This window comes from Cheilinus undulatus, linkage group 12 (genome assembly GCF_018320785.1).
Source record: "Cheilinus undulatus linkage group 12, ASM1832078v1, whole genome shotgun sequence".
Lineage (NCBI taxonomy): Eukaryota > Metazoa > Chordata > Actinopteri > Labriformes > Labridae > Cheilinus > Cheilinus undulatus.
Genome location: NC_054876.1, coordinates 1,458,656 through 1,480,711, shown reverse-complemented (window position 1 = coordinate 1,480,711; position 22,056 = coordinate 1,458,656). Strand labels below are relative to the sequence as shown.

Here is a 22,056-nt window from a genome sequence, read left to right as displayed (position 1 = left end):
AGTCGCCTCATACTGCACGACTGAACCGCTAACGCTAACGACCAGCATCAGGGATTTTTCAGGTGCTCACACTATACGGTCCTATGGTCGTACGAGAGAAGCTGGGACAGACGTTGAGAGAAATCTGTGGAGTTTACTTTGAAAAAAAGTCTCACATACTGAGGTCAAAGTCATATCTAGTCATATCCTTTCTCTCTCTCTATCAGACACACTAACATCACCATCTGCGTCAGCTTAAGGTCTATGGGCAGGGCTATTTCCTGCTCGTCTGTTTCCTTTATTATGGGGCCGTTGGAAAGTCATTCCTGCTGTTTTCACGTTGATTTAGGATGTCGTCAGTTTACCAAGGAAAAATGCCTCCAAGTTGAGGATTCTGCTCAGGACCTGCTCTCATTGTGGGAGTGTATGCAGTCAAACGACCAAAATATCAAGCATATCAGAAATCAATCCAACCAGTCAGGAGCAGCTGGTCAGGCAGTAGCTGGGTCATGGTCGGCCGTACAGTGTGCGACGAAGGACTCACGATCCGACTGAAAGTTGGCACAACTTCCAAGCCACTCATGGGACTCAAAATTATTGTCTGAATCGGGTGAAATTTGCACAGTGTATGCCCACAGATTTTTGTTTTTCAGAAGCTACATCTCTTCGCTCCTTTAAATATGTCTGTGGAGTTGGCAGCCATTTTGAAAATACAGAACTCTTAGAAATAATTTTTGGAGATTCCCGTCCCCTCTAGAGGACAAACATAAACTAAGACTCACAAGGATCCCTGCATGTTCTAATTTCCTTTTCATTGAGGTATTTTTATTTAATTCAGTGAGCTTTAAAAGCTCATTGTGGCTGCAGATCAGATTAAAGTACAGCCATGTTGGCGTTTTGGAGAATGAACGGCCTCTAATACTTTTACTTTACCTTAATACAGAAATATAATCCAGCCACATGGTTAGAGCCATGCTGTTTACCCCTGATTTATTTTCATCCTGATATATAATAAAAGCTTAAGTCCACGGATTTAAAAACGGTCTTTCCCTAAACATTACCCAGAACAGGGACTGAGAGACTGACTGACGAGCTAACCAATCCTTAAAGAGTGGAGCAGTCACATGACGTTCCAGTCAGCGAGGACGTCTTTCAGTTCAGTGATGGTTTTTTAAATTCTGTCCAACCCTTAAAGCTCTCGGTCATCAGCGACAGGTATGGAGGACCGACCTGTAGTTGTTTCTTCTGTTTCCTTCTCTGATTGGCTGTCTGAGTCTTTGTGTTCAGTGCTCTCCTCTGTGGGCGGGGCTTCACCTGGCTGTGCCTCCTCTGGACTTTCTGTAGGTCAATACAAACAAAATGAGGCATTATTTTGAGCCTTATTACAGTAGTGATTTCTTTAAGGAACAAAAATAGGACCATGTGAGTATCTGATGTCTGACTCACCGCTCTTTGAGCTCTCCTCCGTAGGAGGGATGACTTTCTCCTCCGCCGTGTCGTTGGTCTTGTTGCTTTTATCCGAGCTGGTGCTGTTCTTGGGTTTGGGTTTAGACTTGGGCTTTGCAAATTTAGCTTTGTTGAGCAAGTAGTTGACCTCTCGATCCAGCAGAGACAGTTTGGACTCGATGTCTTTAGATAGCAGGATAGGTCGTTCCTTAGGGGAGCGTTTCTCCTGCTCTGCTACCGTTTCATTCTTCCACGTCTGGAGAAGAATATAAAACATAAGGGTCAGTTTACTGGACAACACAAGACAATTCTGTTTCAGCACCCTTCAGGAAGGCTTTAAACTACCGTTTTAGTCTCAGGTGTTATGCTGATTTATTTGTAAAATTAACCTTCATAACTCTGCATTCCACAAGTTTATTTACCAGCAAGCTGTTTTAAGACATCCTGTACTTTTTTCAGTTTGGCTTATTAAATTACAGCTTGATAAAAGAGACCAACAACTGGGGCACACGTTGTATCTCTGTAATCATTTTCAGGGCGTCCTGGCATTTTTGGTGCCTGGAAACGTTTTTAAAACAGCTCCCAGAGTGTAGGCTTTTCAAACAACTTTGTTGTCATCATGTGACCAGGCAGTCACCAAAGGTCTTATTTTCTTTAAGGGAATGCTGCATGACCAGACAAGTTCATCTTGTAGCATAGATATTTGTATCTCTCATATGTATATCGAACTTAAAATCTCACTAGATATCAGCATTTTGGTAAACTTGAGTTTATAAATTTACCAGGAGGCAGCCATGTTTTGGTCCGGGCTGGTACTGTGATGTCACTAGCGCTCCTCGCGGTTGCTATAGTAACCGCTGTTTCAGACTGGCAGTATGTTTTGCTGTGTGTTGGCTTTGTCTCCCTGCTGTCAAAGCTCTGTCATTCCTCCTAAGTTTTACCTCAATAAACCTCCCTACAAGTGACTGGATTCAGTGTATTGTGGAAGTGTGCCGGTAGCTTTTCAAAATAAAAGCATTATGTGCAAACGAGTTTCTCCAAAGAAAAGAGTGTGCTTTTACTTTGAAAAGCGAAAACCATTCTGTATTTATCTTTACCTGCAACATTTTGAACCGTGTGGAAACAGAAAGCTTTAAAAAATAGTAGAACTTTGGGGAACCATCAAGAAACTTGAGAATTTCAAACATATTCTACCGATGTCGACATAAATATTTGCTACAACAAGGTAAATATGGCTCTGTATTTATCATTTTCCTGTCTAGTCTGACCGATAACTCCTCATGGTGCAAGGACCTCAAATTTCAAAACTCTCCATGCATGAGACGTGCAGAGTCTCTGAGATGCAGCCCTAACACTGGCTGCCAGTCTGAAACAGCGGTTACTATAGCAACAGCGAGGAGCGCAGTGACATCACAGTACCAGTGTGGACTGAAACATGGCGGTCTCCTGGTGAGTTTATAAAATCAAATTACTGAAAATGCAGATATCTAGTGATATTTTTAGTTCAATATCCAAATGAGAGATACAAATATCTATCCAACATGATGAACTTGTCTGATCATGCAGGGTTCCTTTTAAACACAGAAGGAAAAAAGAGCAGACCCATATTTGTAGTTTCAGTCTAAAGCCGCAGAGTTCTTCTTTATGTTCCATTAGCTGAGAACTCGTGGTAAATTAGGGTTTTTAGACTGTTTATGAACTGCAATGTAATAGCGTTTGATTTCATCACTAAAACATTTTTAATCCACTGTCATTCGTTCCTGGGCTTATTTTCATCCAAACACTGGCATGGTTAGTGGCTGTACACTAGTATCAGTACAGTATAATAGATTCGCAGCACCATCATCACTGGTTCAAAGCGAGCACTGCCTAACTGATGCCTCTAGCAGAGTGATATGTGACAGACCACAGCCCAGTCTGAGTCCTGTATGTTTCGCTCTGACACTAAAAACTAGCCAAACGTCACCTGTTCATGTCTGTGGAATTAACTTGCAGTTAGTAAATGGGTAAAATGTGTTTTTTTTTCCTGTCAGCAACATGCAGCAAGTGTTCTCCTTGTTCACAGCCTCTCTGTCAGCCTCTGTTTGTCTTGAGCCCAGCACTGCAGTGTTTCCTATAATTATGCTTAAATAATTGTTTACAGCTGTGTTTTAACTTGTAGCTTTTTATTTTTAGCCCATGATGAATCAAAGCTGGCTGTGGCTAAACATGAGGTCAGGGAAGCAGCTAGAAAACTGTACACTCACCTGCACCTCTGCTAAAGCTACATTAAATAAACGATTAAGATGCTATTTCTAGAGTTCTTCACAGTAAATGTCTGTATTTATTTTTCTTCAGTGTTTTAATTCTGAATGCCCACAACAGAAAATGAGCTGCTGTTAGTAGCAGATTGAAATCCCTCAGCAGGAGAAATGAAACTTTAAATTATGGGGCAGTAAAAAGAAACTAACACGGAGAGACTTATAACATCATTTTTTCTCAGACATGAGTTCAGTATGCCAACATTGGTTTGTTAAGGGGAGAAAAATATACATTTAAATGCTTTAAATACACTTCTTTATTATTATCATGACTGCCAAAGGACTGAAGATGTAAATTAGCTTTGAGCTAACTCTGGTAAAATGAGTCAAATGGAACATTTATGTTTTATATCATACAAGGCACACTTACAATTAAAACCAAAAAACAAGTGAAATAAAATGAAATAGAATAAAACAAAATGAAACTAAATAAAATAAATAATCAAAATCTAATTTCATGATATTGCAATAATATAGTACTCTGATAAAAGAAATAAATACAGTGATATTAATTATAGGCCAGGTCTAGACATGGTCACTCTGCAGAGCGGGTAGTGACGTTAGTTAGTAGTCATTACTGAGTAAGCAGACAACAACGATAGACTCCTGCGTTCTGTGACAGCTGCTACTTCTCTGTGTTTCCAGAGGATTATTGACTGTTCACTGATAAATGCAGCCCAAAAAAGTGAAAAACTTCAGGGCAGTCCTGAGGCTCAAACAATCGTCACACACTGACCACCTACCGTTGTTTCATTGATCACTTTTTCCAACATGTTCAGCTCAACTTCAGTGAAGATCTGGTCATCCTCTGGAATCAGTTTGGCGCTCCTTTCAAAGTAAAACATTAAAAAGTCAGGAAAAAAATAAGCAGGAACAACTTCCTCAAACCTTCACAGTCTTCACTCAACTCTTTGGACTCTCACCTTAAGAAGAAGGTGGAGGTGTTGAGCATGCTCTCCAGCGCAGCCAGGCGGTCGGGCCACTTGCGGCGCTCCTCCACCCTGAAGAACATGTCTTTACACAGGCTCTTCAGCTGAGACAGCTTCTCTCTCAGCTGTTTGGTGGTGGCTGTGTATCCTTCCTCGTCCATCCACTCTGAAGCCTCGCTCAGCTTCCTGGAGATCTGCTCCTTCTCTTCCTCAGACACCACCAGCTGGTAATCATCCTGGTACATCTTATCCTGAACACACAACAGACATGTTTGATTTAGAGTATGAAGATGATCCCCTCACTCATCCTCTTTTCTCTATTATGGCCGACTCTCTGAATATACAGGTCATGCATCCTTGCATGGTTTACGTAGGAATGTTCTTTATTCAAATATCCGCATTATTAATCAATATGTCTCATATATTAAAGTTACAGAGCAGAAAACCAATGTCAGCTTCGATGTCCTTATTTGGAAACAAAGACATTCATAGGTATGACATACTAGGGCATACAGAGGGATAAAAGAAAGAGGAAGAAGGAGAGAAGCTCATAACAATGTTTACCTGAGTCTCAAAGATAAAGGCTTCCAGGCTGTTCAGAGTCTTCTCTCTTTCCTGTTTGGCCAGATCTCTGTCTGTTAAATCCTGCAGCCTGAAAACACACAAACATTTAATAAATTACGCTGAAATCAAAAGAAAAGTGGAGAAATAAAGTAAGTCAGACTTTACTTCTTCTTGGAGGAGTTGACGTCGTCCTCAGAGGGGTTGAGGATATCATGGATGACCAGTTCTGCTGTGATGTCCTCAGAGATCTTGCTCTTTTTCTGTGGTTTGGCCTTCTTCTCTGTATTTTTGTCTCCCTCCGTGTTTGCAGACTTTTCTCCCTCCTTCTCCTCCTACATTGGCAGAAATATTGTAGCTTTTACAACCAGGTCTGTAGCTTGAACTGAGCCTTTTCTAACAGGTTTAATACTCTGCTCTGAGACGATATGTGACAGATCTTACCTTCATATCGGCCTTGCTGTCTGTTTCCTCGGTCTTCTCCTGACTCTTCTCTTCCCCAGCACTTTTCTCTGAACCATCCTGCTTCTCTTTGGCAGCTTCGTCCTTCTGGGCGTCTTCCTTACTGTCCTCGTCCTTACCTTCCTTCCCTGCTTCTGGAGGTACTTCCTCTTCATCCTGTGACAGAGAAATGGGGACCGTTACATTTGCATGGGTTACTAAAAATAGCCCTAACAGCCAGTTTAAAAAAGCTGTATTCAAACACCTCTACTAGAAGAGACAGGTCTGATCAGAATCACTGAGGAAGCATTCTTATCAGGCAATTTGTGCTGTGCCAAGACTAACTTAACCCCTAAACTCCATTTTGTGTGACCAGCGTGAGTGCTTCAGTCTGTGCTCAGGCACGGTACACTTCTTTGACCCTGGCACAGAGGGATGAGACACACTTTGGCATGCCATGGACGTGACGTAAGAATGACACACCATCTCTTTCAACAATCATCCTAATCGTCACATTATGACTCAATACCGCATCCTAGCCCTGGCCTTTCTGGGTTTGGAGCAATATGAGTGCAGACCAGCAGGGGGAGTGAGCTTGCTTCAGCACAGTAGAACTTAAGGGGGGTAAGGGGGTTTCACTTAGATACCCTGGAGTAGTGCAGAGCACACTCAGGTACCATGCCCAAATCTGCATAAAGATGGTGCTCAGGTATTAAAGGCAACCATGCTGGAAAACAGGGAGAGGAGATGTAAAAGCAATTTTATTCTTCTGGCGGCAGAAAGGGGGTCATTGTTGGCGTCTAAAAAACATCGCTAGTAGCAAATAGGAGACGGACTCCATTCTGCACAGCATAAACATGTCAGCCTGAGAGGTTGCTGTAATTCTCTCTTCTTTTTTCTTCTCTTAAGCTAATTTGCAAACAAACTATCTGCATATAGCCACCTACTGTATCAGACAAAATACGAATAAAGGTATGTACAAGCTAGGGCAAATGATTTGGTAAAAATAATCTAAATGGGATTGTTTTTTAGCTAATATTGCAATTTGATATGCAGTTATTTCTTTAGTTCCTCATGTATTTTCCAACTAACACAAGCAGTAAGTCATTCTATACTATAACCCTCACAATATAAGAATAAACTAGAGCTGAAAAATGATGATTAATTCTGTGGATTCGACTCAAATGCAAACTGGATATAAACTGTTGTATTGACGTAAGAGCTCATTTATGTCACTCTCGTATTTAATAAGAAAAAAGAACCAAAATGAAAAAGTATGATTTTTTTGTAGACTATTCTAAAAAGGCACTTGAATGGTTGCATGATATATAATGTATAACATTTCTGCTGCAAAAAAAAGCTTTAAAATGGTATTCTGACAAATTTCAGGTCAGGTCAAGAAATATTGCATCTTCTGTGCTTTAAAATTGCAGCAGGCCATATTGCAGTTTAATTTGTCATTAATTGCCCAGCCCTAGTAAAAGCACAATGGCTGTCACTAATGTGAAGACAGACCGACGGGAGAGAGGAGAGGGGAGCAAACATTTCCAGGCACAGAAGGAAACAATCATGCCTAACATGAAAACACCATAATGGTGTATGCTGTTTGTTATTTGGTTTAATAATTTAATATTTAAACACGTGATTGGATCATTTCTGCTTGGCTGGGATAAAAACTCTTACTGGGCATGTCTGCATCATGTGGTGGGTCGAGGTTCAGCTTCTGTTGCAGGGGGAATAGAAGGAGACATGGAGTACAGCTAAACTGGCATATAACCAACAGGAAGTTGGTCTGTTTTCTACAACGATCACTACAGAATGAGGGATCAACTTCCAGCTCCTCTACGGTAGCGAGCTAGTCCTAATGGTGAAAACAGATGGAGCTGGTAGAGCTAGAGCAGCTGCACAGACTGCACATCGTTGACTTTACTGAACAAAATGAAAATGGTTGTGTAGGAAGACAGTCTGGGCCTTATTCCTCCACAAAAAAACAGTTGTGTCTTTAAAACTGGCACGACTCATAATCCAGATTTTACAGTACAGTCTGCTTTTGTTAGTTTCTATAGAAGAACAGTGTGAATGTCCAGCAGTTTATCCTCAGCCTCAGCTCTACAGATCAATATAAAGTTACTGTTTCATTTATTTTCACTGACGTGTGTGGAGCTGTAATACCTGGACAGGTTCAGTTACATTGGGTGCTGGTTCTGATGATCCTCCTCCAAACAGCGTGGAAATAGTGTTACCCAGCTCTGAAAGACGGCAGAGGGACAGTTCAGTAAAGAGAATTAATCCTGATCATTTCACTGATCGGATCAACAGTTAGACGATCAACATCACATGTTTGTTTAACGGCAGGAGTTTTCTAGAGGACCTAAAAACATTAATGCATTGTCATGGGAAAAGGCCGTTTTTATGCTAAGGTAACAATATAAATAAGAAGAAATCTAAAGAAAACCACAAAAATGAGCTCAAACTCTCAGCAAAGCAGAGTAAACTTAAATACATGAATGCATGTCTGCAGAGGGCTTCTGTACACCATAGACTGTTACCAGGGCACTCAAGATTCATCTTCTATCTCAGAATTTCTGAAGTTAATTGGGATAAAGTGCATCATTTTAATCAAATTTTATATTTCCTCTATTTAGTATTTAAACTGTTTTGGTTAATTCTGGATTTTAGAGTCTCTGACTTCCTGTTTGGATACAGACCTTCTTTTACAGCAGGTCAAAGATTATAACATGAAAAAAAAGAACTTGTTGTGGACTGAAAAGGAAAACAAGGAACAGTAAAAAGATAAATGTTTGATAATGCAGAGTTCAGATGATTTCTGACTTGTCCAATGAGCTGTCCGAACATTCCTCTGTTATATATTTGAGGTCTTAAAGTATCTCAAATATTTCCTAAAGTTTCAACGACAGATAAATTCTTAATTTTGTTGTAATTTTAAGTGGACAGATCATATCATGGAGGCTGCCATAGCATGAAAGTTAAGAGATCAGCACTGCTCAGCTCCATCTCCACTGTTTACTCCTTGTTTTAAATTGAGGACTCTGTTCAATTAAAACAGCCATTCATAAGCTGTAGTTTCTAAATAAAAAAAGAAAACCTACATTTTGTCTTCATTCATGGTAAGTGGACCTGACTTGTGTAGTGCTTTTCTAGTCGTCCGACTACTCAAAGAGCTTTAACACTGCAGGTCACACCTACACATTCAGTCACTCTATTTACTGGGAGTAAATAGAGGTTAAGTGTCTTGCCCAAGGGTACAGGTGTATCCTCTACATGGGACTGCAGGAGCTGTGTGCACTTTTAACTGCATTTCTGCCTCATTGTGAGAAGTGATAATTTTGGCAGGTATTTTTAAGTTTAGTTTTAGTCTTCAAATGAAATGCATTTTAGTTTTAGTCACATTTGAGTTATCTCTACCCTTTTAAGTCTTAGTCGAGTTTTGGTCGATGAAAACTCAAAACATTTTAGTCTAGTTTTAGTCAGTAGTGTGTTCTCTGCCAAACCTGGGGTCCCTGCTTCTAAAGCTGAGAGGAAGAATAGACAAAAACTACATTACATATTAGTCTAGTTTTAGTCATCTTGACAAAAACTAAACTTAGTTTTTGTCAGTTTTAGTCATCACAGATCTATTTTTGTTAGTCTTAGTCTAGTTTTTGTCATGGAAAAAAATGCTGTCAACGAACATTTTTAGTCATAGTTTTAGTCGACGAAATTAATACTGAGAAATGAATGAAGATAAAACATTGGTATTCTGTTTAGTGAATATGCCTTACGATGTGCAGTTTTAATTCAAAACAAGAAGTAAAAAGCAAGGATGGGCAAAGTTGGGTAGCATTCATCATCATATTGTTTTGGTTGAGAGCCCCCTGGTGGCAGAATTTGACATACTCTACATTTAATTCATCTTGACAGACAGACTCTAATTTCTTTTTCCCTGGCACATAATCCTGACCCATCTAAAACAGCTCTGTGGACCCCTTTTAGGCCTAACCCACTATTGGAAAACCACTGCATTACATCTTCAGTTTCTGGACCCAACACAGCACTCTGTATCAGCATCTGTTCAGCTACACTTTTAGCTACAGACTAGGAGCAGCATAACATTATTATTTTTTCGCCTTTTCACTGAGACTGCACAGAGATTTAGCGGCCATAAGTGGACTTAGCAAAATAACACATCTTCCACTGATGTGCAGATGACCCATGGCTTAGACTTCAAATCCACTAATAGTACATGCAGCTCCCCGTCTATTGATAGGATGGGCGTAACAGTACAAACTTGTCAGTCATCAGACACCGCTGAGTCAAAGATGAAGATTTGATGTTACCGTGTACATGTGAGTAGAACCTACTAGTTAATGTTGATTCCTCTTCTTTCTCCTCCACAATCGTTTCAAAAACAGACTCCACCTGCGGGTGACAAACAGAAAACCTAAATAACTTTGAAAAAAGTGACTTAAATCAAAGCTGTGAAGCAAGTTCACTCTTCATCATAGATTCTTTCTGCCATTTTTTTATCGTCCAATCATAAAAAGGAAGACTGACTGACCCGGTCCAGCAGCAGCACGCCGCTCTCATCCATGTTGAAATGAGCTTTGATGCCTTTGGACTCGGCGTCTGTGTGCTTCTGAAAGCTGCTGCCTACTCCAGACAGTTTGACTGTGGTCAGGTTCAGAGAGCCAAAGGCACTGCAGAGAGAGGAGAGAACATGCTTTAATCCTGAACAGAACCACAGACATAAGGACTGATAAGGTACCAAACCCAAACCTGATTTCCTCCTGACTCAGGAAGCTGAGGTCGCCGTAGTTGATGTCGAAGGAGAAGTCGTCGTTGTAGCGGTTGAACGTGATGACCTTGCGTTGTGGGTAGGGAGCCATCCTCTGGAAGAGGATTCGTTTGTTGTGTTTGAGGGTTTTGACCCCCTCCTCCTCTGTCTCACGGGTGAACTCCACCTAAAGGAATAAAATAACATGTTTATGGGCTAACATGGGGCGTTCAGGGTACACTTCTAGATTTATAAAAGCTAATTCTGCAAGAATGACAATGCATGGACTCCTGTTTTCATCTTGGTCCTGTTTTCCACAAGTATGAAAAAAGCAGGTCTATCAGTGAGAAACGAGGAAGGGTAGGGGTGCACGATATTGGACTGTTACTGATATCCAATATGCCGACAGTTTCAGATTCACTTTAGCCAATACTAATATACATAACGATATTCAAATATGAATGTCAAACCTTTAACTTCAAAGTTAAAGGAATGAGGACGGAAGCTATCAGCTGATGTAGGTCTGCTGGTCTGGTCTAAAAGTCCACAATTGTACCAGTACATGTGGTCAATATTTTCAGTCAATATAAACTGACATAGATGTTGTGAATATCAGCAAAACTGCATATCTGCAGATTCCGATAAATAATATTTTTTAGCAAATATCTGCTGATAAAGATGCACCAGATCAGCAAACAAAACCGAGTCTAAATTTTATCATTTAGGTTCTTCACCAGCTAAGAAAGCTCCAACATACGCAGAAGTTTCACCTTAAACCTCACAGCTAGCACCTAGACCGAGGAGCTGAGGGTTTGGGTGACATAGACTGACCTGAATGGGGAAGACAGCAGCATCTCTGACCAGGAACGGTTTGACTTTGAAGGCCTTGCTGAGAGCTGCAGCCTGGTAAACGGCGCCCATGGCTGCAGCCTCATCTGCATTGATGTTCTTGCCCAACTCCTCTCTGCAATGAAAAAGCACACAGTTTCCAAGAGGAGCATCACCTGAAACGTTAAACTTATTCTAAAACTCCTCTAGTCACAAACATAACAAGTATTAATTCCAGTGATACTCACTTTCCCACAGCTTTGAGGAGAGCTTCCTGAACCTTCGGGACACGAGTCGATCCACCAACTAAAATCACCTGCTCAATTTCATCCTGTTGGCAGAAAATAAGAAATCAGTGTTCCATTAGAGTCCATTAACGTACATCTAACACAACTATATACTGATATATTCACAGTTTATTATATCTGAAACAATCATTTTAAAGGACTTAGCTGGTATGACTTCATGACAAGTGTCTTATTCTGCCTTTTTTCCTGCCCCTCCAGCCTACAGCCAATCTGCTGCAGCGATCATTAAAGTTTGATTTCATCATGTGAGACACCCGAGCCGAGACTGACAAAGTACTGACCATCTTCATCTCTGCAGCAGTGAGAGCTTCCTGCACGGGGCCCGGTACTCTCTCAAAAAGATCTGCACACAGCTCTTCAAACTCTGCTCGGGTCACCTTCGATTTGAAGTCAATGTCGTCCATCAAACCCTCTACCTGAAAATGCACAAACACATATTTTTACTGAAACAGTGCTGCATCCTGATGCAGAGAAAACTCAGACTGCTTTGTCTTGTAAGTCCGACTCACCATAGAAATACTCAGAAATTACATCTCTTACACTTTATATGTGAGACATATTTGTAAAAAGATCAGGAGGATCCAGATCCACTCACCTGAGCCATGAAGTCAATGTTAGCACTGAGCACAGTCTTGAGCCTCTGAGCCTCTTTGAGGAGCTTGGCCATGGCCCGGTGGTTCTCTCTCACGTCTTTCTTGCTCTTCTTCTGCTCATTGAAAAGTTTAGCTAGGTGGTCCCGGAGTCGCAGGTCCATTTCAAATCCTCCTAACCCACGGTCGAACCTGAAATCACAGCGAGATTTGATCAGTGAATTCTTACATGAATAAAACTGCCTGTAGGGGGCGACAGCTGGCAGAGCATGGTTGGTGACAGGAATGTGAACTGTAGTATTGAAGAGAATCATCATTTTTACGTAGTTTATTTTGTTTTTACATGTTTTAGACCAGTGTAGAGTGAACATCACAGGTGCATCTCAAACAATGAGATTATGAAAAAGTTCATTATTTCCTGCAATTAAATTCAAAGTGTCAAACTTGTGCTACAGATTAGTCAAAGTAAAACACTTCCTTTTTTAGTTAATCTTGATGATTACCACTTTAGCTCACACAAATAAAAATCCATTATCTTAAAATATCAGAATACAGTGTAAAAGTACATTTTTTTGTCAGTAATTTTAACCCTGAAAAGAGCTCTAAGTGGATGTAAAAAGAGGATTTTATTTCTTGTGAGCCGTAAACTGCAATGAAATTAAAACAAAAAAGGCTTGAAATATTTAATTTTGTTTGTAACGTAGCTAGATATGAAAGTTTCATTTTCGAATTAAATTACAGAAATATTGGGAGCGCTGATGGTAGAGTGGTTTAAAGTGCTACCCATGTACGCGGGCGGCCAGGGTTCAAATCCGGCCTGAGGCCCCCCACCGCATGTCTCTCCCCACTCTCTTCCCTGTCTCTGAGTCTATCCACTGTCCTTCCTCTATCAAATAAAGGTGTGAAAAGGCCTAAAAATAAATCTTAAAAAAAATATTTAATAATATTAAATATCTAATAGATCTAATATTTTTAAGTTTTCTGAGATGCTCCTGTTCTTGCCTGGTAATTTCAGACAGTGGGAGTGAAAATGGTTTGATAAAAAGTGTCCATGATGTAAAATCAACACTAGTTCACACTTATTCACTTAAACTGTACACAGATTTAAGTATACATCTCACCATGATGATAGCTTCTCTACTGAACCATGAACCTGCTGGGTGGACGGGGATCTGCACAGATTCTGGATCAACTATAATCACTGTTTGCTAAAGTTCCTCTTTGAGTCAACGGAGGAAAGATGTGCCAGGTTTGCCTTAACACTTCAGTGAGTGAAGAATCCTGACTGAACTCACCCGACACCTCGGATCTGTAGCTGCGGCTGCGTGCCCGCGTCTTTGGTTTTCACCGTCTGATAAGAGACGATGGTGGCGGTGGTGCTGCCTGAGCCCATGTCATAGAACATCACATTCTGAAAGGAAACCAGAGCAGACTTCACTAAACAGAGGGAGATATTCTAATGTCTATATCACAATCTAGACAAATTCTCATTTAAGGTTTTATCTAGTACATGAGATGAAGATTGTTAGTTTCCAATCATAATCATTGATTTCAATCCTTACCTATTCTGCTGCATTCTTACTAGAAACAAACCTATTTAACCTCCAAAAACTATTATAGTTCTCACTAAAACATAAATGTCCTTTTGTTGAGGTGATATTTGACCACACTGATGAGGTTTTATGGAGCAGCTGTGTACCTTAGCTGTGTTGTCGATATCTTTCCTCCTGAAGACCCCATAGTTCACGGCCACAGCGGTGTTGTCGTTGATGAGCTGGAGAACCTTTAGCCCCGCCATCTGTGCAGCCTGCAGGACGGCTCTGCGCTCAGCCTGGTTGAAAAAAGCTGGGACGGTGATCACAGCATCCTTGATTGGTTGTTCTGTGAGTTAAAGAGATAATATTGAGTTAGAGAGCAAACAAATGAACATTTTCACATAATAAAACATCCCATAATATTTTACAACATTCCTGCATGAGTCAACACACCTGCAAAGTCCTGAGCCAGACCGCGAGAATAATTAAGCACCATCCCGAGGAGCTCCTCAGGTAAGAACTGCATCTCTCTGGTAGAAATAAGGAGTAGAGGGCCAGGTTAGATTGCCCTGTCTCAAACATCCTCTGTTTACTGATGGCTGAAGCGACCATGACACCTTCTCCCTTTAGAGACAACTAGAGCTACTGTAAAGATTCTGGGAGCAATCATTGATCAGCATTAAAACATTTCTCTGAGGGTCACAAAAACTAAATTATAAAAATAGAGCTGGTAAAAAAACCCTTAAAATGTTTTTAAAAATGGAGAGATAAAAAACTTGTGAACAAAACCAAAAATTATTTGAATCGTAAAAGTAGAGTGATATATTTTAAAAGGATGTGATTGCTTTTTCGACTAGTTTAATTAAAGTTGTCAGAATTTATTATAAAAAGCACCATATCCCATAATTTTTATCACCTTTCTTTCCTCATTCATCATTAACAGGAGGGCTGAACAATTGGGGACAATAATCTAATTGCTATTTTTTTCCCCAATATTGCGATTTGATATGCGATTAATTCTGAAGTTCAATATCTTATGTTACTTCCAACACTAGCAATAAACTATTCTATAGTATAACCAACACAATATTTGATTAAACAAGGGCTAAAAATGTTTGTTTTAAATAACTTCTTGTACTGATTTTGACTCATACTGCAAATCAGTGTGTATGAATTTTTGTACTGAAGAGAGTGATCATTTTTATATCATTCTCATAGTCAATAAGAAAAATGTTCAAAAATAAAGAAAGTAGGATTTTTTTGGAGACTGTTCTAAAAACAATCAACTTGAATGATTGCATGATATGAAATACATAAAATCTCTACTGCAAAAAAAAGTGTAAACTGGTGTTTTGGCACAAATTTCAGGTTCATTTCAGACCTTCAACGATTTGAAATTTCAACAGGCTATAATGCAATTTAATCCAATTTGTGATTAACTGCCCAGCCCTAATCAACAGTACAAAACTTTTCATCAATTATTTAAGAAAAGGAATGAAAAAATTAGGTGATGAAAATGCATCTGATATAAAATATTATGCATTAAAAACAGCTTTGAATAAAAGTTTTGAGGCATAAAAAATACGACAAGAAATATCAAACAATGAAAAGTTTTATGTTTTGTAAAGAATGTGATGTAAAATATGTATCACATTTATCACTTCAGTAGACATTTACTGCTCATAATAGTTTCAAACTTGCTGTTTTAGTTGTTTTGATACTGACAAATGTGACATTGACTTTTATGGTGAGGCCTTTTGACAAATCCCTCTACTATGGACCCATCTGACTGACAGTGGCTGAGTAGGAGGCATTACAAGTTTTCATCTCCTTTTTCTCCTTCCTCCTTTAAGGCCTCTTTTAATTTAAGAGATAATCACAGATTTAAAATCCTTCACTACAAAGGTCAAGTGCTGGTTGAAAGCAAACCAGAGCTGTAATCATTCTTAGACTGCCATGTTTTTAACTTTCTATTTGAACTGGTTTATAGAATCTGTTGTTTTTTATGTGGATAAGTATTTTAGTATCCCATTATTCTGTCAACTCTTATGCTATTTTATGCTGATAATTGTTGTACATTCTATGAACTGTTTACTCAAAGGCCCAACGAGAGTTGGAAATTAGCAATTGCTATAAACTCTCTGTGCAGCACATCAGATTCATGCTCTGCTATGGAACTATGTTAAACTTCATCGTCCCTGCCAAATAAAAAAATCAAATTCAAATTCAATTATCAATACGCATTTTGTGATTTTAATGAGAACTGATGAATGAATGCTGCTCTATTTCATCAAACTGACTGAAAACTCATCAGATCATTTGATGAAATATCACTCAATGTTTCAGGTCAATTCCATTTTATCACAACTTTTAACAAGTTTTTTTCACCTTCACCATCATTCAGTTCATAACTTTCTGTCTTTTGCAGGGGTTCAAATCATTATGTTCTCTGTAGAGAAGAGCAACAGGACATGATCATGTATTAGCTGTAAGAGACAAACAAACTACATTTGTGATGTTTGAGGTCACAGAAATCATGTGGAGAATATTTATAAAACCCCAAACTGTTAATGAGCAGAAATGTCTGCTTTCATTTAATGATGGAGGACTCAAAAATGAATCTGTTTAGAATAAGAAACTGACTCTGAGTGTTTAAACTAAAGACACTCACTCTGAGTTTTTGAAGAAGGCTGTTCCTCTGACCGGGTCCTTCTGTAGCTCATGCTCAGGGAAACGTTTCTGGTAGAGCGCCACCTGGGGATTGTTGTGTTTTTTGCCCAGGAGGCTTTGGAGGTGTCTATAAACAGTCTTGGGGTTCTTCACAGACTGAAATGTGCATCAAAGGAAACAATTAATAGCTAAAAGAAGCAATCAGTATAGTTTCAACATTTAATATGTCCGTCAGCTGAAGCTGATGGACATATTAAATGCAATATGTCCGCAATGTTTATTGAACATTTGATTTAGGACGTCTGAGAAGAAATCATACCACTCCCAGAGCACTGTCTCCAAAAAGCCTCTCATTTTCCTTCAGACAAACAGCCATGGGTGTTTTCCTCCTCGACTCCCTGGAGAAAAATCAAACAGAGTTTAAATTTAATTTCCTGCCGTTTTGAACCTTGGTGGATTGTCTGTGAACGTTTCAAAGTTTCTACTCATTCTGAGCCTAAAAGAACAAATAAGTTTTACACTGATTCAGAGTCACTAAACAGGCTGTAAAGGTTTTAACTGCGTATATCAAAAAAGCTCTAAAAGTGTTTGCTACTAACAGATTCCTCATCAGAAACTGTCTTCAGGCTGTCAGATCAAAGTAGTATTTACGTCCCTGTGCTGTCTCAGCTTGGATGTTGAGGAGGTGCACCAGGGGGTGAAGTGACCCCAGACTGTGACGGCATCAGAGGTCGAAACAGAAGAATTAGAGAGATGAGACATTATCAGGGGGAGAAATGCTGTCTGTGTTTTTATGTGGAGTTCCCACTAACACCACAACTCGCCAAAAGAATGAATCAGACCGACAACACAGCTTAGCTACAGCGCTGTTACACAAACACACTCAGGTCTTGAGTGTCAGAGTTAAAGAAAAGTGAATAGAGATAATCATCTCAGTAAACCACAGCAGCCGTCACATCCCTCTCTACAGCTTTTAGTGTACTGACAGAAAAGATAGTCTACAGCCCCGTTTATAGGCTATATATAGTGAATCTATGCCGTAGCCACGCCATAGTGCCCAATTCCCAGTCCTGACAGCACACGTCCTGCTTGTTTGTCTGCAGGAAACCATGGCAGCTTAAACCTGTCATGGAAAGTTCCACTATTTCTGACATTTTTAACATTTTTTAAGTTACTTCAAGGCCCCCAGTCAGGCTGTAAGGTCAGGAGTGGGGACTCTAGGAGTCTCTCCTTTTGCCCTGGGCTCACTAGCTTGAGTTAGATAAAATGCTGTTTGTTACTATAGTCAAGGTTGTTTCTTCACAGCGTGTGTGTCTGGGATCTTTAGACATCTGTGGAGGCTGTAGAATAATATTCTGAGCTATGATCAAGGTTAAAGCTTCATTAGAAATCTGGATTGAATAGGGCTGGGTATTGCTAAGAACCTCACGATTCGATTCGATTTTGATTCTTGAGGTTGCGATTCAATTTGATATCGATTCAATATTGATTTAAATACGTCGATGTTGATTCAGTAAGAAGTAGAAATACACAAATGACCTGTTGACAATTTTTAATAATTATTTTCATGCCCATGTGAACATATGTGGTAGGTCACCTCACATTTTTTAGCAAGAAAACATCTGAAAATAAAAATTTGCACAATAATAACTTATTTGTGCATAAGGAGTACAAAAGTAAAAAACATACCAGTTCTGTATAAACACTGAGGAAGTAAAGTGCATGTAAACTTTCCTCTTGGAAATTGTGATAAACCTACCATAACATGGTTATGGTTGGTTGTTGTTTGGTCGAGTGCGGCCTCCGTCCATACAACGCAAATCACACGCACAGTGACCCCCACTGGCCAGGAGGTGAATCGATTCAGAGGATTTGCTGAATCGATATTGAATTGAGGGAGGGAAATATTGCGATGCATCGATTAATCAATATTTTTACCCACCCCTAGGATTGAACCTCACACCGTGTTGATGTCACCGTTTCTCCTCGGCTGAGACTCAGTCAACAGCTCAACCTAAGCCATCTGAGTCTCCTGTGTCTTCCTCTCATTTCAGCTATGGATTATTTATGTAATATTTCTTTATCAAAACCAAGCTTATTATGTTGGAGCTGAAGCTGATAAATCCTGATAAGCAGTTGATTAAACTGCAGTTGTTAAAAAGCAGAAAAGAGAGGACACATCAGAAGAGATGGAAAGTGCTGAATCAGCGGAGGCGGCAGACGGAGGAAATGTATGGCACTCTATAAAGCTACTGAGAGAGACATGGTTGAGAACATTTGAGTCTGATAGTTTCAGAGATTTAACTAGTTGTTTTGCATCTGCAGCCATTTATCTCACAGCAGAGAGCACACAACATACCTGTGGACTGTCAGCGCTACTCAGTGGACCAATCACAGGGCTTACAGTCCGTGTTGTGTTGACATTTTTTTAACAAGTGCATGCAGCGTCTGCTTAAGTTCAGGGCTTTGTGCCCTCAGTTAATGCTGGCATAGATTAAACGCAAGAATATAAATCAGGCTTTACTCTGAGAACACGGAGCTGCTGAAGTTTGTTTATATTCTTTAAATGGGTGGTCCAGTTCAAATTTATTTGTGTAGCACACACGTAGCATAAAAAATTACCAACTAAGGTTAACTGGACAAGAAAATGTTGTGTTCTGAAAAAGTAATATGGTTCAAATAAGTTTATTTAGAGGAGTCCAGTGGCTTTAGAGAGGGCAAGTGTATTACTTACAGCCTTGTTTAAGAGGGGCTTTTATTTTGAAGGATATGTCACCATCTCTTTGTCCCATCACATCTTTAGACCCATTTCTATTTAAACATCTGGGCTCAAAAAAATAAAGAGATTTTGGTTGTGATGTGTTGTAAAGGAGACGGTGGTGGGTCCTAATTAGGGCTGAACGATTTGGGAAAAAAATCTAATTGTGATTTTTTTTCCCCTCAATATTGGGATTGCGATTTGATATGCGATTATATCTCGAGTTCCTCATTTTATGTGTTTTCTATTATACAAAAGCAATAAATAACTCTATAATATAACCAACACCAACACAATATTAGATTAAACAAGGGCTGACCAATTTTGAACAAAAAGATCTAATTATGATGATTTTGACCCATATTGCAAATTGGATATGAATTGTCTTAAAGGGAGTGATTTTTTTGTCATTCATAAGATAAAAGTACAAAAATGAAGAAAGTTGGCTTTTTTTGGACACTATTCTAAAAAATGGCACTTGAATAATTGCATGTATGTAATGCATAACATCTCTGCTGCAAAAAAGTTTTAAACTGGAATTATGACACAGATTTAAGGTTAAAGAACTTCCAGAAAAACCAGTCATTTTCAGTTTTACGTCCAGCGCTGGACCTGTAGCTCTGTACATCCCTATAGAAGCTAACTAGCCGAGTTTGACTGAACTAACCAGACTTTAACATAAAACATATAAAATCAGTTATTCAAGCCTTCCAACTCTAGGTGCATCTTAAAATGCTGATTTAAATGTTAGAAGTGCAATGTGTTAGATTTTCACAATGAGAATTTTTAATTTATGTTTTTTAGTATTTAGGAAGTATTAGTATTAAAGAAGTTATTGATTTAGATTATAATGGGAAATCTCCATGATCAATAACAAGTCCAATGCTGTCCCAACTCATTAAAAACCCTCACAGTGATGACACGTAGACCAACAACTGAATGAAAACTAACACACATGTCCCTCCACTCTACTTCCTGTCAGACCGAGACTATGTCAAAGCATTCCCCAACCCAGAAATCCATAACCATAATGGACAAAAATATTCCACCTAAAACTCGTTTCTTCTTTGTCTGCCACATTTGCACAGTCATCTTTTATTTTCTCTCCAAACATTTATGGCTTTAAAGAAACTTTAGACGTTACAGACAACAATAAACTCTTATAACGGGGGAGTTAGGCGAGTTTAAAGTTAGTTGAGAGGTAAACATGAGTCGTCAGGAGCCTCGCCCCTAAACACCTGTCTGGTCTATCACTGGTTAAACTGACACAGTGGGGCGACTGTGTGAGTGTTGACACTGATGCTAAGGGTAAACTAACTCAGCCTCAGTGTGGAGAGTTTAACTGTCTTATATGATGACTCTTACAGCTGCATAGCTTTGTTTCATTCACTGGAGCAGGAAGCATCTAGAGTTCAACAGAGCCCACCCACTTTCAGCAGCTCCGGTTCTGGAAGTAAAATGGCCATTCAGATCCCCATAGATATTCTGTAAAATCCTTGTTACAACACTTTAAACGTTTGAACGCAGCTAACCAGCTGTCTGAACACAAACAGCATTGAAATACAGGGAAGGTACAAAGTTGTGTACAAACAGTATTTCTTCATGAGGATGAAGGAACTACATATCCCACAGTCCATTGCCATTAATTTTATTTGTTGTGAAAGATAGCTTTTCAAGCTTTCAAACCACATTTGCATTTTTTTCACTCGTCTTTATTGTAGCGTGTACATTTAATATGAGAATGCTGTAACGTATCATAGATTGAGTATTTTTATTTCTTCATATAACAGCAGCGTGTGCTGTCGTCATTAACAGTCACCAGTCTTCCTGCAGTAAACATTTCCATGATGAGTGGAGACCCGCTAATCAGAGACGTTGCTGTGACTCTTTAGGATTGTGGGTTTGAGCATTTTCAACAGAGATCACGAATAAACTGTGTTTTTCTTAATAAGGAGGTTGATATCTTGGGATCTTTTGTCTTCTTTGGGAGCTTAAACCATTTTTTTACTCTCTGGTAGCTCATGGTAAGTCTAACTGGGATATTTCTGACTATATGGGTTAGTAATCATAAAAATTAATAGTTAATAATTAGGGGTGAGGTAAAAAAAATCACGACAGCATAGTATTGCAATATTTTGCGCGGAGAAATATCATATCTTCTGACAAATATCAATTTTTTTCATGACACATGGGGTTTGCAAGGAGCGCCACATGAAAATAAAACACTGCAGTAATACGATAAAAATGAAGGCAAGGCTAATCCTAAATCAGCTTAACAGTTGGAAAAATTGTATAGATAGCAATACATCGCAATATATGGTGTTGCAATACTCTCTGTATAGCAAAATGTTTAAAATTGCAATATTATCAAACCGTGGCACAAGTATCGTGATAATGCTGTATTGTGGGTCCACTGGTGATCCCCACCTCTACTAATAATCAAATCTGAAAAATGGAGTTTTACTTCTGAAGCCTTCTGTTTTTATGGTTGATGGGAGCAGGAGAAGCAGGAAATCCCTCCAATGAGTCCCTGCTACCCTCTAAGTGATTTTTGTTCGTTTTTCCTGAGATCTCCCTGGTTATTATAGACTTTCTATTTAACATTTAACTGAACAGCTGGATTGGTAAAGTGCGTAAGTGTACATGACTGCATGAGCTTGTAGTTTACACTAACCATTATTGAAAAATATGATAATTAGTGGCTTTAAAGCATTTTATTCTTCTCAGTGGTTTGAATGTCATGACGATTTCTGAACTATGGACAAAAAAATCCTCTCTGACAGTGAAATTAGCTCTCTCTTTCTCCAGGCATCTTTTCTGTACTGCTTTTAGACACAAAGTTCAACTACCAGAGCTGGTCAGTGTCAAAAAACCTGCAGCACTTTAACAGCACTTTTAACATTTTAACAAGATATATATAGATATATATATATACAA

At 39.2% G+C, this 22,056-nt stretch overlaps 1 protein-coding gene across 1 annotated transcript in view; it reads right to left on the bottom strand.

The window, feature by feature from the left end:
• Positions 1–22,056, bottom strand: part of hyou1 (hypoxia up-regulated 1) — a 31,265-nt gene that overhangs the window by 3,589 nt on the left and 5,620 nt on the right. The window contains exons 4-23 of the mRNA XM_041800953.1: positions 16,681–16,759; positions 16,363–16,517; positions 14,145–14,221; positions 13,856–14,037; positions 13,452–13,567; positions 12,162–12,348; positions 11,848–11,982; positions 11,507–11,589; positions 11,262–11,394; positions 10,433–10,617; positions 10,215–10,353; positions 10,018–10,075; positions 7,829–7,905; positions 5,660–5,833; positions 5,384–5,550; positions 5,219–5,306; positions 4,649–4,905; positions 4,469–4,553; positions 1,426–1,681; positions 1,210–1,317 (exon numbers count right to left, since the gene is read on the bottom strand). Coding sequence (XP_041656887.1) covers positions 1,210–1,317; positions 1,426–1,681; positions 4,469–4,553; positions 4,649–4,905; positions 5,219–5,306; positions 5,384–5,550; positions 5,660–5,833; positions 7,829–7,905; positions 10,018–10,075; positions 10,215–10,353; positions 10,433–10,617; positions 11,262–11,394; positions 11,507–11,589; positions 11,848–11,982; positions 12,162–12,348; positions 13,452–13,567; positions 13,856–14,037; positions 14,145–14,221; positions 16,363–16,517; positions 16,681–16,759 — 2,741 coding nt within the window. The remainder of the gene's footprint in view (positions 1–1,209; positions 1,318–1,425; positions 1,682–4,468; positions 4,554–4,648; positions 4,906–5,218; positions 5,307–5,383; positions 5,551–5,659; positions 5,834–7,828; positions 7,906–10,017; positions 10,076–10,214; positions 10,354–10,432; positions 10,618–11,261; positions 11,395–11,506; positions 11,590–11,847; positions 11,983–12,161; positions 12,349–13,451; positions 13,568–13,855; positions 14,038–14,144; positions 14,222–16,362; positions 16,518–16,680; positions 16,760–22,056) is intronic.